Source organism: Pinus tabuliformis, chromosome 2_2 (genome assembly GCF_031772625.1).
Source record: "Pinus tabuliformis cultivar Carrire ecotype Pingquan chromosome 2_2, CPIR1, whole genome shotgun sequence".
Taxonomy (NCBI): Eukaryota; Viridiplantae; Streptophyta; class Pinopsida; order Pinales; family Pinaceae; genus Pinus; species Pinus tabuliformis.
In genome coordinates, this window is record NC_142300.1 from 954593573 (window position 1) to 954609986 (window position 16414).

Genomic DNA, 16414 nt, shown 5'->3' on the forward strand with positions numbered 1-16414 from the left:
AAGATACATGTAAGTGTATGCCACCTCCACCATGTTAGATGACATCTTTCACCAAGAAATATGGTCCCCCTCCTCTTGTTTGCATAGGCCTGTGATTCTAAGAGACTGTATGTATGCCTCCCATTCCACTACTTTCATACCTTCCACGCCCATCTCCCCTGCCTATTTCCATATGGGAAATCTCCCATACCAACCATAAATAACATGTTTAATAGAAAAATACCTCAAGAGTGTAGACACCGCATAAGGCCCCCATTTAAATTATGTGTTGCAGCAACACCCCTTATGATATCAATACCAATGATAATATGATTTCCCCTACCAAATGACCAACAAATTCTCTGCAAAAATAGATCCTTCACTTTGTGGAAGCATCTCCAAATATAAGATCTAGAATTGATCCCAAGATGGCCTGACTTGATCCAGTCCTCAAGCCTTTTCTTACACAGGTATTTTGAGGAAATGATATCCCTCCATACTCCTTCCTTAAATAGTCCTTTCCATAGGGATTTTATAATTAGGGCCCAACAAAAGATTTTAATATCTAAAATTCCCCAAGCTCCTTGATCCTTTGGAATAGTGATGTTTTCCCATTTTACGAGATGAAACTTCTGATTTTCGTCCCTTCCCGACCAAATAAACTATGTCATGACGTAGTTGATTTTATTTATGATGGCCGAGGGGAGGATGTATAAATGTTCCTAGTTCATTATTAACAGTTGAAGTACAACTTGTGCCAATATGTATCTACCACCAAGGGGCAACCATCAGTGTGCCCATCCATTAAGTTTGTGTCTGAATTTATTGATTAACCATAGCCAATTTGCCTCCTTGTAGTTATTTGGTTTGAGTCAAAAGCTTAGGTATGTGAGGTTGTCACATGAAGTCCTGGATTGGAAGTTGAAAAAACATACAATCTCATTGATCTCCCTAGGATCACCCAGTGAGTGCATTATGTATGATTTTCCTTCATTTTCCAACATACATGAGGCCGCCCCAAATTGATGCAAGATATCATAGAATACCCTCCATTGTGCCCTAGATACCATACCAAAATCTAGAATATCATCCATAAAAAAGTCTTGTGAGATCACAATACATGTACTCATTCTTATGCCTTTGAAGTGACCCCTTGAACATTCCAATTTGATCTTGTGACTGAGGCAATCCGTTACACATGTAAATAACACGGGAAAAAGTGAACAACCCTGCCGAAGTCCCCGGCCGACACTGGAAAAATGTGATGTGTAATCATTGATCGGAATATAAAAATGCAGATTAGTAACTCAAGCCATAATCCACTCAATGATTTGAATAAAAAGCCAAAGGTTTACCGGGATGAGTCATAGGAGGGCCTAGTCGACACAATCATAAGCCTTCCAAATGTCCACCTTCACCATTAAAGCCTTTATTTTCTTGGTATGGATAGTATGAATGATCTCCTAAGTGGTGGCCACTGCATCGTGGATCCGATTGTTGTCAAGGAAGTTTGATTTTTCTCGAGATATTTGGATATAAAGAGTTCTTTTCAATCACTCCACAATAATTTTAGAAATAAGTTTATATGTGATATTGCATAGTGAAATGGGTCAGAAATCAAGAAAGGTGGAGGTGTTTGATGCTTTAGGAATCAGAGCAATAAAAACGTCCTGATGACTGTGATTCCTCCATCATATTTAAATGGTCCATCCCGCAACAGGTCGAAGAAATGGATAAATAAATCCACCGTCTAGTCATCCTGGCACAAACTTTTATCTTTAGCAAATGATATTAACACTGAGTGGATATCCTCAATTGAGATAGACTAGAAAATAACCTCACTCAAATCCCCGTTGAACATGAGGGGATAGTCGGAAATTCCCCATAACAAATCTTCTATGTTGATGTGAGGGAAAAGCTGAAAGAAAGAATCAAAATTATGAACAAATTCCCTCTAAATATCCACAGTGGAGTAAACCATATCCCCATTTCGACTTTGAATTTGCCAAATAGTGTTCCCATTCTTTCTTAGATTTGCACATTTATGAAAATATTTAGTGTTTCTGTCACCTTCTTGTAACCAAAGGGCTCTGCTCTTCAACATCCAAGTCGATTCTTGTATTTGTAGGATCTGTCACTTTCTATGTTCTAGTGATCTGAGATTGTCCCAAATATGTTATAATGGATCTCCTCGATCTACAATATAACTGAGATTTTCAATCTCCTTAATAACAAACTTAAGTTTGTTGGTCAAAGACTTATTTTTCTACTCTATTGGAATGATATGGGATATATTCTATATAAATAAATAAAAACTATTAAAACACCACATTTTTCCACAACATCCTTCTAATCCACAATGTAATGCACCTCACTGAGATTTGCACTTAAATAACGGTGAATCTTAGATTCACAACATAGTTGGTTTATAGGATTTTTTATTGCACTAATTTGTATTTACAACTAATTCCTTTTCATTGCAGGGAGTCCATAGCAAAAGACAAGATTTAGTTAGAGGTCTATTCGTTCTTGTGAAGACATGAAAGCACATTGAAATACAAATACGTGAAGATCTCGCTTGGAAACGACTCTGTAGATATAACTCAAAATTTGCAGTTGCTAATGACTTTAGAATGAAAATAGTAGACACAAATTTCTTCTACTCAATCTATGGAAGGGAAAACATTTAATAGAAACACATGCAAATCATTCAGTCACAATGAAAACAATTTTTACTAGGGAACCCAACTGGGAAAAACCCCTCCTCTGTTTGTATTAAATACGATGAGAATAGTAATCTATCACAATGACAACTTGAATCCTTGACGCTCAACCTGCACAATAATATTGATCTCTTCTTCTTGAATCTGCTATGCCCAATACTTAGACTAAATAGGGCTCTTGCTTCCTCCTATTTCCTTGCACAATTCATTTTCTTAAAAATAAGGAAGTTCCTATTTCCTTGCGCAAATCCTAAGTGAATTTGCTCACCTTCTCAATGCAAACCCTCTACTCTCACTAGTATACAATAATGATTACAATTATGTTTTTTTCCTCCACTCCTCTAGGAAATTCAAATTGTATACATGAATAGAGTTATTTTTAGTAAATTGACTAGTTAACTAAGATATCAATGAATTAACAATAGTTAAAACTACTCCACAGAGTTCATACTAACTCTATTTTAGGCTAGAGTTGAAAAATGAGATTCACTAAATATAACTCCACTAGATAGCTAGATATTAGCAATCAACTCATACATAACTCTACTTCTTGAAAACAAATTAGAATTCATTGATTTAGCTGACTAGTTTTCACATGTCACTCTTGCTAACTACAACTTAAGTCATCTTGTTGAAGTGGAAATTTGAATTTCTCTATTTGACTAAGGCACAAGTCAAATGAAACATTTTCTTGCTACAATTTAAGAGATTAAATAGAAAAAGATAAAAATCGTCATCTCGGTGAAGTGGAAATTTGAATTTCTCCATTTGACTAAGGTACAAGTCAAATGAAACATTTTCTTGTTACAATTTAAGAGATTAAATGGAAAAACATAAACATGGTTATAATGAGGCTCAAGAGAATTTTTCTTGTTGAGGAACAAAATAATTACACTATTGTAATTCTTTAGTTATTCCTTAGATCGAGGATAAAGAAAGAATTATTTTCCCATAATTTCATTTTGATTTTTTTTTTATTTTTTTTTACATGTGTTGTAATTGCTGAGCAATAAACATTGTTAAATGAATAGTTCTGCTAACTTAGGTTATGTCATTTACAGTGAGATAGTTCGGTTAAGCAACAGGGTAATAACTTATTGAAAAAATATTGATGTTGATATTAAATATAAATTTACTAAAACTTAAATGATCTTATTTAATGTTTATTTTTAAAAACATTTTAATTTATTTTTTTATTTTTTGAATTTATTTTTTCTACATTGTGATTGGTTAGAATATTATTTTATAATGATGATATGTACTTTGAAAAACTAATAGCAATGTACGGAAAATCTTAATTAATTACAAAAACCTGACATACTTTTTTCACACAATTAAAAGCATGGTACTTACTGCGGGAGAAATTTTCAACATTACAATTTCATTATTTTATTTAACGAACAAACACCAACGGCTGTTCTTGTGAGAATTTAATCAAGATTCGATGGACAATTCAAGTTTCAACAAACATTAATAGAGTTTATTGATTAGCATGGAGATGAAAATTGGGCGTCTCAATTCCCATTGAAACTTATCCCAAATAAAACATTAATGGAAAACTTTCACACATAGTCGTATGAACGGGGTCCATTTGACCAACTTGGTTCATGCAGTTGATAACTTGTCTATGATAAGAAACACGTGTCAAACTTTTTTATCCATTCCCGGATTATTTATTGAAATTCTAAGTTCGTTCAGTGAAGTTCGTTGGTATTGTCGGGGAGGACACATGGTTATTTTTGAAGGTGGAGAGCATGGCGTGGGATTTCAAAGCCATTGTTACATTCTCGAGAAAACATAAGTTGTTGATAATTACTTGTGGTGATGTCATAATTGGTTTCAGCGATTTTTCAAACCAATAATACATGTCTCTTTCAATAGTTGATTTGGGGAATTTTGTTCATTGTCAAGCAGCAATTTTCAACTAAAAGTAAAAGTAAAAAGGTGCAATGGGCTTAAGTGTCTCCCCAAGATTCATGTTAAATATTTTGGAAATTATATTTTCTTTAACTGAAAATTTTAATATGCCTTATATTTTTAGTTTTTGTTGTATTTAATTATTTTTTATCTTTGAATCTTTTTTTAATTGTTTTGCATTTTAAAAATTATATTAAATTTCCATTTCTAGAATGATACAATTATAAAATTGTCATATATACGATATTATTAATGCATTCAATTGGGGAGCAGCGGTGAGACACGGGGCTCTGCAACTCGCATTAGGGTTTCAGAAAATACCTGCTACGGCAGGTCATCCTGACAGAGCTCACCAATGGCAGAACGCGGCAGTGTAGCAAGCCACATTCCGTAGGTTTTGGCCGACGGAAACAATGAACCCCCCTCAGGGGGAAGGAGGGACGCCTCCTCCAATAAATGACAACCAGCCAAGGAATATCGAGGATTCAGATAGGGGAAAGGAGTACAAGGATGAAAACACAGACAGAAGCCAGCAGACACAAACTGAACAAGCACAGAAAGACAAGCCGAAAGTAAGCTCTTCCACATGCAAGCCAGTAGCCACGCATAGGCCAAAAGTAGAGCTACCAAGCCATCGCATCAATGCCAGAATTCAGTATATGAGAGATCATGCCCTCATAGGCAAATTCATTGGAATATGGCCAAACGAGAAGGCGTTGAGAGCCTGGATAAATGTTAAATGGCATCCAAAAGGACACATAACCTTGCATCTAGGGCCTAAGGCGTTTTTCACTGCAGTCTTCAACTGTTTGGAAGACAGAAATAGAGTTTTAGATGGAGGGCCTTATTTCTTTAACTCTGCCGGGCTATTTCTCAAAGAATGGATCGAACGATTTAACCCTGATAAGGAAGACCTAAGTTGCGCACCGGTGTGGATCAGGCTGTACTCTCTGCCATTGGAATACTGGGAAGAGGAGTCTCTCAAAGCGATTGGCAATGTTCTGGGTGACTTCGTCAAGGTAGCAGAAGAAACAAAGACGCATAGATACACCTCATATGCACGGATCTGCGTCTACATGGACCTTAAACAAGCTTTGCCTGATACGGTAAGTCTTTTTCATGAAGATGTTGAATGGATACAGTTAATTGATTATGAGCATGTACCCTTTAGGTGCAGGAAATGTCATGACTTAGGACATCTCTACAGAGACTGCCCATTAAATAGCAAACCCTCGGTTCAAACTGACCAGGAAAACCCAACGCCGGATGGCTTCACTAAGGTGCTAAATCGCAGAAGAGGAAATAAAAAATCAGCAGTCTCTACAAAGATTCCTCCAGTGGATCATTCAAAACCCTCGACAAGTAATAGCTTTGAAGCTTTAGCCAATGAAGACATGCAGGATCCAGACAATACACCCTCCAATAAAAAAGGAATTAGTCAGGAGAAGATTGAATGATCCCAATCGAAAACAGGGGAAAAGGGTGTAGAACAAGGGGGCAAACATCTCAAGACTGCTTCAAACACCTGGAGCTTCCCTGAAATGGATATAGACTGTACCAATCCCAATATAGAAGACGAGAAGGAAAGCGATGGAAGCTATCAAGAACCTCAAATCATGGAGGAGGACACAGAATCTATAGATATTGGCGAGCTGGATATTTTGGGCTTAGAAAAAGCCTGTAAAACAGGAAATTTCGACAAAATACCTGATCGACAAGTGGATAATCTAGTGGCAGTTCTCAATAAAGTCCAAAAAAAATACTCATTAGGGGTTCAAATTGGCAGCCAATGGGATGGGAAATTCATCACCAAAGATAGCAAGAAACGAGGAAGGAAAACTACTCTAGAGAGAACCATCAAGATCGGAGTAGTATTGGTAGAATCAGGCAGATATGCTAAGCTAACCAAGTATTTCAATATCAAACCCAAACCATCCCAATGAAGTTGATCTCATGGAATATCAGAGGGCTCAATAGCCCAAGGAAAGGAAGACTACTAAAAAATATGCTAATGGAGGAAAAACCCACAATTCTCTTTTTGCAAGAAACAAAGTGTAATTCGACAGTCTTGGAAAAAATAGCAGCAAAGGCCTGGCCAGGAGGGTTAGTAACAACTGTTGATGCTCAGGGAGCGTCAGGAGGACTTGCAGTGCTCTGGGATGCAAGAATCATTCAACTAAATAACATACATGCAAATAAAAACTTCATCCAAGCCATCTTTCACATAATTGGCACCAATATCTATGGTCATATAACAAATGTGTATTTTCCTCAAGAAACCCAGCACAAGGTTGAAATTCTGGATGCCTTGACGCAGCTCAATACAGAGAGGATGTACCCGTTATGGATATCTGGAGGAGACTACAACATGATCGCAACAATGGAGGAAAAAAAGGGAGGACGTTGCAGAATAAACAGGGATGGCTCTATATTAAAAGACTTCATTCAGAATAATTGGCTGATAGATCTTCCTTCAAATAATGGCCTATACACTTGGAACAACAAAAGGGCAGAACCAATGCAAATAGCCTCTCGTCTTGATCGATTTCTGATTTCTGATAATGCAGTTCATCTAGGAGGAGAATTCATTGCATCCATCCTTCCTATCTCAGGCTCTGATCATTGGCCAATCGCCCTCCATTGGAATCGTCCTGGTTGCAATACAAGGCAACCCTTCCGGTTTGAGGCTTTTTGGTTATCTCATCCGGACTTTTATGAATTTGTCAGAGCATCTTGGTTAAAATTCAATCCAACGGATGGCACAAAAATGTCCATATTCCAAAGGAAGCTGAAATATCTCAAGGGGGAAATTAAATGCTGGAATCAATCCATCTTCGGCAACATCTTCAAAGCTAAGGAAACCCTCAATCAAGAAATGAAAGCTATTCAGCAAAGAATGATCACTGAAGGACGCTCTGAAGAGCTAGCCAAGAAAGAGCAATCCATAGAAAATCAAATCCTTGAGAGAGAATTACAGGAGGAAACTCTCTGGAGGCAAAAATCGAGAGTTAGATGGCTGAAGGAGGGTGAAAAGAACACGAAATTCTTTCACAAAACTACAGTGCAAAGAAGAATGAACAATCAAATCTCTCACGTCAACAATGAGCAAGGAAGCAAAATTGAAACCCATGAAGGCATTGAACAGGAATTCCTCAATTACTTCAAGAAGATGAATCAAGAACCTAGCATAAACAGAACAGAGGCTATTGAGAAAGTCATCAGACATATACCCAGATTAATCACTGAAGATCATAATCTTCTCCTTCTCAAGCCCATAAGTCTTCAAGAGGTTGAGACTGCTGTGCATCAGCTAAAAGCAGGGAAGGCGCCAGGACCAGACGGATTCACCTCAAACTTTTTTCAGCATTTCTGGGATCTAGTTAAATGGGAAGTCTGGCAGGTCGTGGAAGAATCGCGCACTCTAAGATGGATGTATCCAGGTCTGAACGCAACATTCATTTCATTAATCCCCAAAGCAGAGGAATCCAACACTCCGGACAAATACAGACCGATTGCTTTGTGCAACATTATATACAAGATTGTCTCCAAGGTTATAGCTTCCAGATTGAAGCCTTTGCTTCCCCTTATTATATCTCCAGAACAATCTGGATATGTAGAAGGAAGGCAGATCACGGATGGGATTATTTTAACCCATGAAATAATCCACTCTCTCAAGCATTCAAAAAAACCAGGTATGCTGCTCAAAATTGACTTATCTAAGGCTTTTGATAGTATTAGTTGGGAATATATGCAAAAAATCCTCAATGCCTTTGGTTTCACCCCCTCCTGGATCAGATGGATCAGTAATCTATTATCCTCCTCGTTCTTTTCTATTCTCATTAATGGAATCCCGTCGCCCACATTCCGTCCTTCTAGGGGTATCAGACAAGGTGATCCTCTCTCGCCCTTTCTGTTTGTCATCTTAGCTGAAGGGTTAGGCCGCAACATCAAATCGACTATCCTCTCTCATAACCTCAAAGGTCTAGCTTTCCACCAAGCCCCCGCCTTTTCGCACCAGCAATTCGTAGACGATAATATGTTATTTGGTCATCCATCTGTTCAAGAAGCATGATCTTTCAAATCAATTCTTGCAAACTTCTCGGATGCCTCAGGAGCTCTCATTAACAAAGTTAAATCTCAGATTTTCTTCTTCAATATGCCTCCCACCACCCAAAGAGCAATCACCCGTATCCTAGGCTTCACCATCGCTTCCCTTCCTTCTAAATACTTGGGTGCTCCTTTAATTGCCTCGGCTCTCAAGCATTCCTCTTGGAATAACCTTTTAGAAAAACTTGAAGCCAGATTGTTCCTATGGACCCATAGAGCTCTTAATATGGCTAGTAGGCTAGTGCTAATTAAAGTTGTTCTACAGTCCATGCCTCTTTACCTTTTTTCCATATTGGCGGCACCTAAGTGGGTTCTCAGAGCAATAAAACAGCTTCAGCGTAATTTCTTATGGGGAAATTCGGGTCCAAATCGAAAGTGGGCACTAGTCAAATGGGAGAAGGCATGTCTACCTAAAAAAGCGGGAGGCATTGGGCTAAGAGACCCAGAACATAGAAATATGGTAATGGGGGCCAAAATCTGGTGGAGATGGCTCTCAAATCCCAGCACCCCTTGGGCCTCCCTATGGACAACGAAATATGCAAGAAATACACCCATAGAGGAGAGAATTAGAATGTCAGAAGTGAGTAAAGGATCAGTCATTTGGAACTCAGCCATTCAACATCGAAATATAATACAAAAGCATAGTTTTTGGGATGTGAAGGATGGCCACACAGCAAGGTTTTGGGAAGACTCATGGCAGCAGCTTCCAAACCTCAGAGACACTATCCCGGGACTCCCAGATCAAGATATAAATCAGTATGATAAGGTGAGTCAATTTTGGGACTCACACACTGCCCAAGAACACAGAAAGTGGAAAGAAGCTAGTCATATAATACCTCACAGCCCGGAGCAAACTCAACTTTCTCTTTCCTCAGAACTTCAAAAACGAAAAATTCTATCTTCGGCAGGTATGGACATTCTTAGATGGGGATACGAGGAAAAGGGCACTTTCACCACCAGAGAAGCTTACAAAATCATCATCAAAGACAGGGTAATCAGAGATAATTTATGGGATAAGATATGGAACTCCTCTATATGGCCGAAGGTTTCTACTTTTCTGTGGCTTCTGTCTCACAACAGGATTCTCACATGGGACAACCTCAGGAAAAGGAACTTCTCTGGGCCATCCATATGTCCCAACTGCAAACAGGAAGAGGAATCAGCATTACATCTTATGCAAACCTGTCAGCTAGGAAGGAAATTGTGGGAAAAGGTCACATTCCGCTGTCAAAAGGAAGGCAGAGTGCATGGGGACATTAAAGGCACCCTTCGCACCTGGAGCCAAGAGCCATATCAAAGCAAACTTTTAAACACACTATGGCAACTCATACCGGGATTACTAATGTGGAATATTTGGAAGGAGAGAAACAGAAGGATTTTTAAATATCAATCACAGTCGATTAAGCAGATATGGACCGGGTTGCACCATAACATCAAAGAAACTTTGTCTATCAAAGTCTGGTCCAAAGAGGATTTCCCATCACTCCCGCAGGAACAAGCTATATGGGACAACTGGCAGATTCAATTAAAGCATCCGCTCTCTTCCAATGATAACTCCTCAAAGCATCAGGATCCTCCAGCAAGATGGACTCCACCGCCAATCAACGTGTTTCAACTTAACTTTGACGGAGCTTCGAGAGGTAATCCTGGGAAAACATGATTTGGTGGAGCCATCAAAAATTACCAGGGTACTCCCCTTATAACTTTTTTTGGCTCAATTGGCTGGAATACTAACAATGCAGCGGAACTGGAAGGATTATGGAGAGGGCTTAATCTGGCACAAGAACGAGGGTTCCTTCCTCTTATTGTGGAAGGGGACTCCCAGATTATCATCACTATGGCCTCAAAACTTATGCAGGGATCCCCGGTTCATAAGGTCAACAGCAGCTGGAGAATGGCTCCATGACTTGAGCTTCTCAATCAATGGCTTTCTCATCACCAAGCAATTTCCTTCAAACACATCAGAAGGGAAGGGAACAAGCTGGCAGACTTTCTTGCTAATTTAGGAGTGGATAGTGGAAAGGAATTCTTTGAAGGCTCTATATCTAGCATAGCTTCTGAGAACCAACTCTCTACCTTCCACACCATCGTAACAAATGATATGCAGTCGAAGGAAGATTCACACCCAGATGCGGGTGCCTTAATTACGTGTTAATGCTTGTGCATGCGAAGTGGGAAACTGGCATTCCACTGAGCTGGCTCTGGCGGTTCGAGGTTGGTGATTAACAGGCATTAATGGATCATCGGGCTCGAGGTATGCAGGCAAGTGATTTCAGTATGGCACACATTCACCACGCATATTTGCTCCGAGTTCTTCAGGCACTGGCATATTTGCTCCGAGTTCTTCAGGCATTGTTCTCCTCTGGTGGTTATGTCCTCAGCGCCTCTGCGCAGCCCAAAGAATTTGGAAGCCCCCCTGGCTTCATAATTGGTTTCATTCTGCCTGCTTCAGGTATATGGTTCTGGTTCTTTCCGACGGCGTCTGGTGTATTGAGTCAGTCTTCTCCATTTGCGTCCGGTCTATTGATTTCGTCTCGCCCGTCTCTGTAAGATGTTTTGATTTAGTCTTTTCTGAAAGTGTTTGGTTCGGGCATTGGGTTTATTCAGTCTTGGTTTGGTTTTTTCTTGTGGTCTATTCTATCTACTGTGAGCTCTGCATTTGGGTCTTCAGTACAAAGGTCTGGTATTCGAACTGGGTTCAATTAGCTTGTGTCTGGCCGCTTCACTCTCACCTTCAGTCTCCCGGCTCCTTCAATCCGCAGATTTATACTGTAATGGCCCGTCGTCGCGGCATCCCCAGGCGTGGCAGTAATTCAGGGTCCCGTGGAGGCTCTCGGGGTCGTGGTGGCTCTGTCCCTCAACGTATAACTCCGTTAGCCTCTGCCTCTCCATCCTCTCCGCCCTCTGACCATTCTAGACCTACCCTAAACAGCTCATTTCAAACGACCCGGTTCAAGTTCAGAAGCAGGCTTAACAAGCCTCTTATCTCAGCTACTATAACTGTTATCTTCTCGGAGGAGGAAGATGAGCTTACAAGCTCGGATGAAACCTCCAAGGAACAGTCTCATTCTCAAAATTCTAGTGATTTTCAGGGTAGCTTGGCTGGAGTCGTCCTCAATGACTCTGCTGCGTTGCACGAAGAGGGCCAACAGGAAGACTTTCGCCCTCAACCAGCTTCACCTCAAGAGAAAATTATAGCTTGTGAGCCTGCACGCCTCTCTGGAAGTGTTCTGAACCTTGTTCTTCCTCCAGAAGGCAGCATGATGGAAGCTGAAGATAATGTGATGGTAACCTGGGTAAGCTCCCCCAACCAGGCAAATGAGAACGCTACAGACTCGCCACCGCAGGTTTAATTACTCTTGTTTTCAGTGACATGACAGCAAGTTATCTTATGATTTCTGGTTTTTGTGTGAAATTCTCAATGTGTATGGCTTCTTTTCTTATCATCATGAAATTTTACAGTCTCCAGGAGATAATTTTGGTTTTCCATCTTTTTGTAATAGTGACTGTAAAGGACAACATTTTTGTAAAAGATCAGCTCCTTCTGAAGCTTCGATCTTATACAACTCAGTTTAGTTTTGGGTCTCTCAAGCTTACCATAATTATCACTTCTATGATTCTCATTTTTGTAAAAAGAAGGCAATGTGCTACCTGCAACAGTCTTTTTGATAGAGGGCAGGCTACAACCCCCTCAGAGGTTCAAACCTCTTTGTAAATATTTTTTTCCTTTAATCTTAATAGAATAGTCTTTATACAGAAAAAAAAAATAAAAATTTGTCATATATACTATCAAATAACATATTACATTGTATAAAATAACAAATTACATCATATAAAAAATCAATTATGAAATAATAAATAATACATTTCATTTTGAGAAATATAGAAATTATTAAAACAGTACTTAGATTACAATCACAGAGAAATATTTCAATCATATTTATTTTCAAAGTCTTTGATATAATAGTTAGTTAAATTATAATTTTATATTGTTTAAATGACATTTTTAATATCAGTTTTGCCAAATACTTTAATTCATTTTGAAATGTCATAAGATAATTAATGTAGATGTAAATTTTTTATATTTTTTATAATACATTGGAATCTAGTTATGTAAGTCATGGTCAAATTGTTTGTGGTGAATTTTGCCTAAAATCAAATAAAAATTAATTAAAATATTTTTAAATTATTATTCATTCAGAAACACATTATTAAAAATTTAAATATATATATATATATATATATACTAAATATGAAAAAAAAGTATATGTTCTACACAAGTGAAACGAACACTCAAGTAGAAATTTTTATCAAACACAATAAACGAATTAATAAATTCAGAAAATATTGACATTGTAATGTTTTATGTAATAAAGACACAATTACCTTATTAATTTTAGGTGATATAATTTTTAACAAAATTATGATATATATATATATATATATATATATATATATATATATATCTGTGTGTGTGTGTGTGTGAAATTTATATAATATAACTAATATTATAAAGAGCCAGGATAGATGCATCTTAACCAAGCATCCAAGTGAATAGAAAAAGAAAAGTGACTAACAATGATAGACGAAAGATAGTGCATGATTCTTTTAAGTTTTTTGTTATTGTATTTTCTTTGACATGATTGATCCAAAATATAGGTTTAATATTTTACAACCAATTATGTTTTTTTTTAATTTGTATAGTTTTTTAAATACAATACAATGGGGTCATATTTAAGAGAGAGATTGAGATGAAGGGGAATGTAGTGGGGGAGAAAGGGAGAGAGAGGAAGGAAGAGAGAGAGATGGATTTGGAGGGGGAAAGAGATGGAGGGAAGAACAAATACATTGAGAGATATAGGTGGAGAGAGAGAGAGAGAGAGTGACAAGGGAGAGATGAATATGGAATGAGGGAGATAGGATAAGAGGGAAGAGAGAGAAAAAGAAAGGATAAAGATAAGGAAAGAACAGGAAGATAGAGACAGGGAGACACACATATGGACGGGGGAAGAGGGGGAGAGCGAGAAGGAGAAATGGAAGGAGACAGTGACAGAGTTGGAGGGTTGAGAGAGAGTGTGTGTGTGATAGGCGGAAGAGACAGGAGGAGGTGGGAGAGAAAGGGAGAGAGAGGAAGGAAGATATAGAGAGAGGAATTGAGAGAGAGAAGAGAGAGGGGGAGAGAGAGATGGAGTTGGAAGGAGAAGAAAGACATAGAGAGAGAAAGGTGAGAGGGAGCGACAAGGGAGAGATGGAGAGATGGTGAAGGAGAGAGGAGAGCAAGAGGGAAGAGAGAGAAAGAGAGATATAAGGGGAGAGAGAGAGAGGGGGCTGCAAGGGGAGGAGAGAGAGAGAAGGGGAAGAGAGAGAGGGACAGGAAGAGGGAGGGAGAGAGATAGATAGATATGGAGAGAGAGAGTGTATGTTTTGGGGGTGAGAAGGAGAGAAAAGGGGAGATAGAGATATAGATGGAGGAGGGAGAGAGTACAAAAGAGAGAGAGAGAGAGAGAGAGAGAGAGAGAAGGGGAAGAGAGAGAGAGAGGGAGAGGAAGAGGGAGTGGGAGATAGATATATATATCGATATGGAGAGAGAGTGTGTATGTTTGGGGGTTGAGATAGAGAGACAATGGGAGACCAAGATAACGAGAGAGAGAGAGAGAAGGTGAAGAGATAGAGAGGGAGAGATATACAGATAGATAGATAGATATGGAGAAAGAGATAAGGAATGAGATACATAGGGAGATAGAGATAAGGAATGAGATACATAGGGAGATAGAGATATAAATGGAGGGGCGAGAGGGAATAAAGAGATAAGGAATGAGATACATAGGGAGATAGTGATATAAATGGAGGGGCGAGAGGGAATAAGAGAGAGACAGAGAGGGAGGGAGGAAGAGAGATGGATATGGAGAGAGAGAGAGAGAGAGAGACATGTGTTTAGCGGGATGAGATAGAGATACAAATAAGGAGAGATGGATGGAAGTATAGATATAGATGGTAGGGGGAGAGAGGGAAGAAGAGAAAGATAGAAAAAAGGAGTGAGAGGAAAAGAGAGAGAGATAGGGGAGAGAGGTACGGGAGAGAGAAAAGGAGAGAGTGAGGAGATAGATACATAATTGAAGGTGGAGAGAGAGGGAAGAATAAAGAGATACACCAAGACAAATACACACATAGAAGTTAGATCTAGGAAGTCGTGAATATTTTGGTTTTTCACTAAAATAGATGTATTGATTTCCCCTTCTCTCTCGCTCTGACACTTCTCTCTCCATATCTATATTTGTTCTTCCCTCCGTGTCTTTGCCTCTCTCTTCTTCCCTGCCCCCCTCCCCCTCCATATATATCATTATATTCCCTTGTCTCTCCTTCCCACCCCAAAAACATACACATTCTCTCTCAATCTAAGAAGATAAAAATTATTCATGATGTGCATTGACTTCTCTATTACAGTAATACAACCATAAATACAATACTTGAATTTTCATCCTAAACAAAATGTTCGCTTATCCAAAATGTTTGCTCACTTAGACTGTAAACTATTTGTAATTGGATATATTATTATTATTGTTATTTTCCATCATTCAACATTGTTAATCACTTTGCATTCAAACACGGTAATACAAAATAACTACCATTAAAAATTATTTGAGGTTTAACACTACATAAGTCACAATGATTGACTATGGAGAAAACTACTATTAAAATTGGAGAGCAAGAGAGACAAGGCATCATGTTTACTACAATAGCTCGAGTTAAATATTTGAATGACCTATGATTTCTATTGCACTTTTCATATGATCATATGAGAAAATGACAAGACTAATAAGTGTGAAAATAAGAACAATGTAATAAAATAGTTTCAGATTGATTGCAATGAAGATTGTTTGTAATCGACTATATTTTTATTATTCACATTTTCTATCATTCAACATTGTTACATTGTCACTTTGCGCTCAAAATTTTTATTTTATCATTTTTCATCATTCATGTTACTAATAGTCTCTCTCATCTCAACAAATTGAGGTAACTAAGCAAATTTAAAATTAAATTGGCCATATTAATCTTACACATATTTAATATATTTAAAATGATCAAAATAATTAGATGTTCAACAATTTTTGTATGACCACACATGACTAAAACCAGCCTAGATCCATCTTAACCTTGGATCTATCAAGAGGCTAGAGTGTCCAAATCTCTCAGGTGCAAACCTTTCCTCAAGTTTTGCACTCTAAAGAGAGGTTTTCACCTCAAGAAATTTGATCACTCCCTACACTTGATAAATTAAGAGTTAAGATAAATCTAAGTTAGTTTAAAAAAAGTCTTAAAATTATTATTCTTCATGTAATAATGATTTACCAAACACAAAAAATACCGCACATATCTATTTTTTATTAAATAATACATTAAAAAAATAAAATGAAGAGTATTTGAAGGCTCTTTATTAAATTGAAAATCACAGTGAAAAGATAAATTAAAAAAAAATGAAAGCGGTGGAAGATGCGTGTGGACCAGAGAGCGACGTGCATGAATGGGGCAGGAAAGAGGCGTTCGAGCCTTCCCGACTTTTCAATCTCAAACGACCCATTTCTACTCGGCTTCTTCTGCACTTTGATGGTTTCTTCTGCCATTTCATTTTATAAATTCATCACATGTTTTCTCTAATGAAAACATGAAATACCAACCCTCCCTTG

General features: G+C 38.1%; 1 protein-coding gene across 1 annotated transcript; it reads left to right on the forward strand.

Annotated features, from left to right (window-relative positions):
• The first annotated feature begins 6630 nt into the window (after positions 1 to 6630).
• LOC149196379 (uncharacterized) lies at positions 6631 to 12079 on the forward strand. Its single transcript, XM_089408267.1, has 5 exons — positions 6631 to 8232; positions 8992 to 10366; positions 10469 to 10602; positions 10956 to 11272; positions 11398 to 12079. The coding sequence occupies exons 1-5, from the start codon at positions 6631 to 6633 to the stop codon at positions 12077 to 12079; spliced, it is 4110 nt and encodes a 1369-aa protein (XP_089264393.1).
• Positions 12080 to 16414: the final 4335 nt, after the last annotated feature.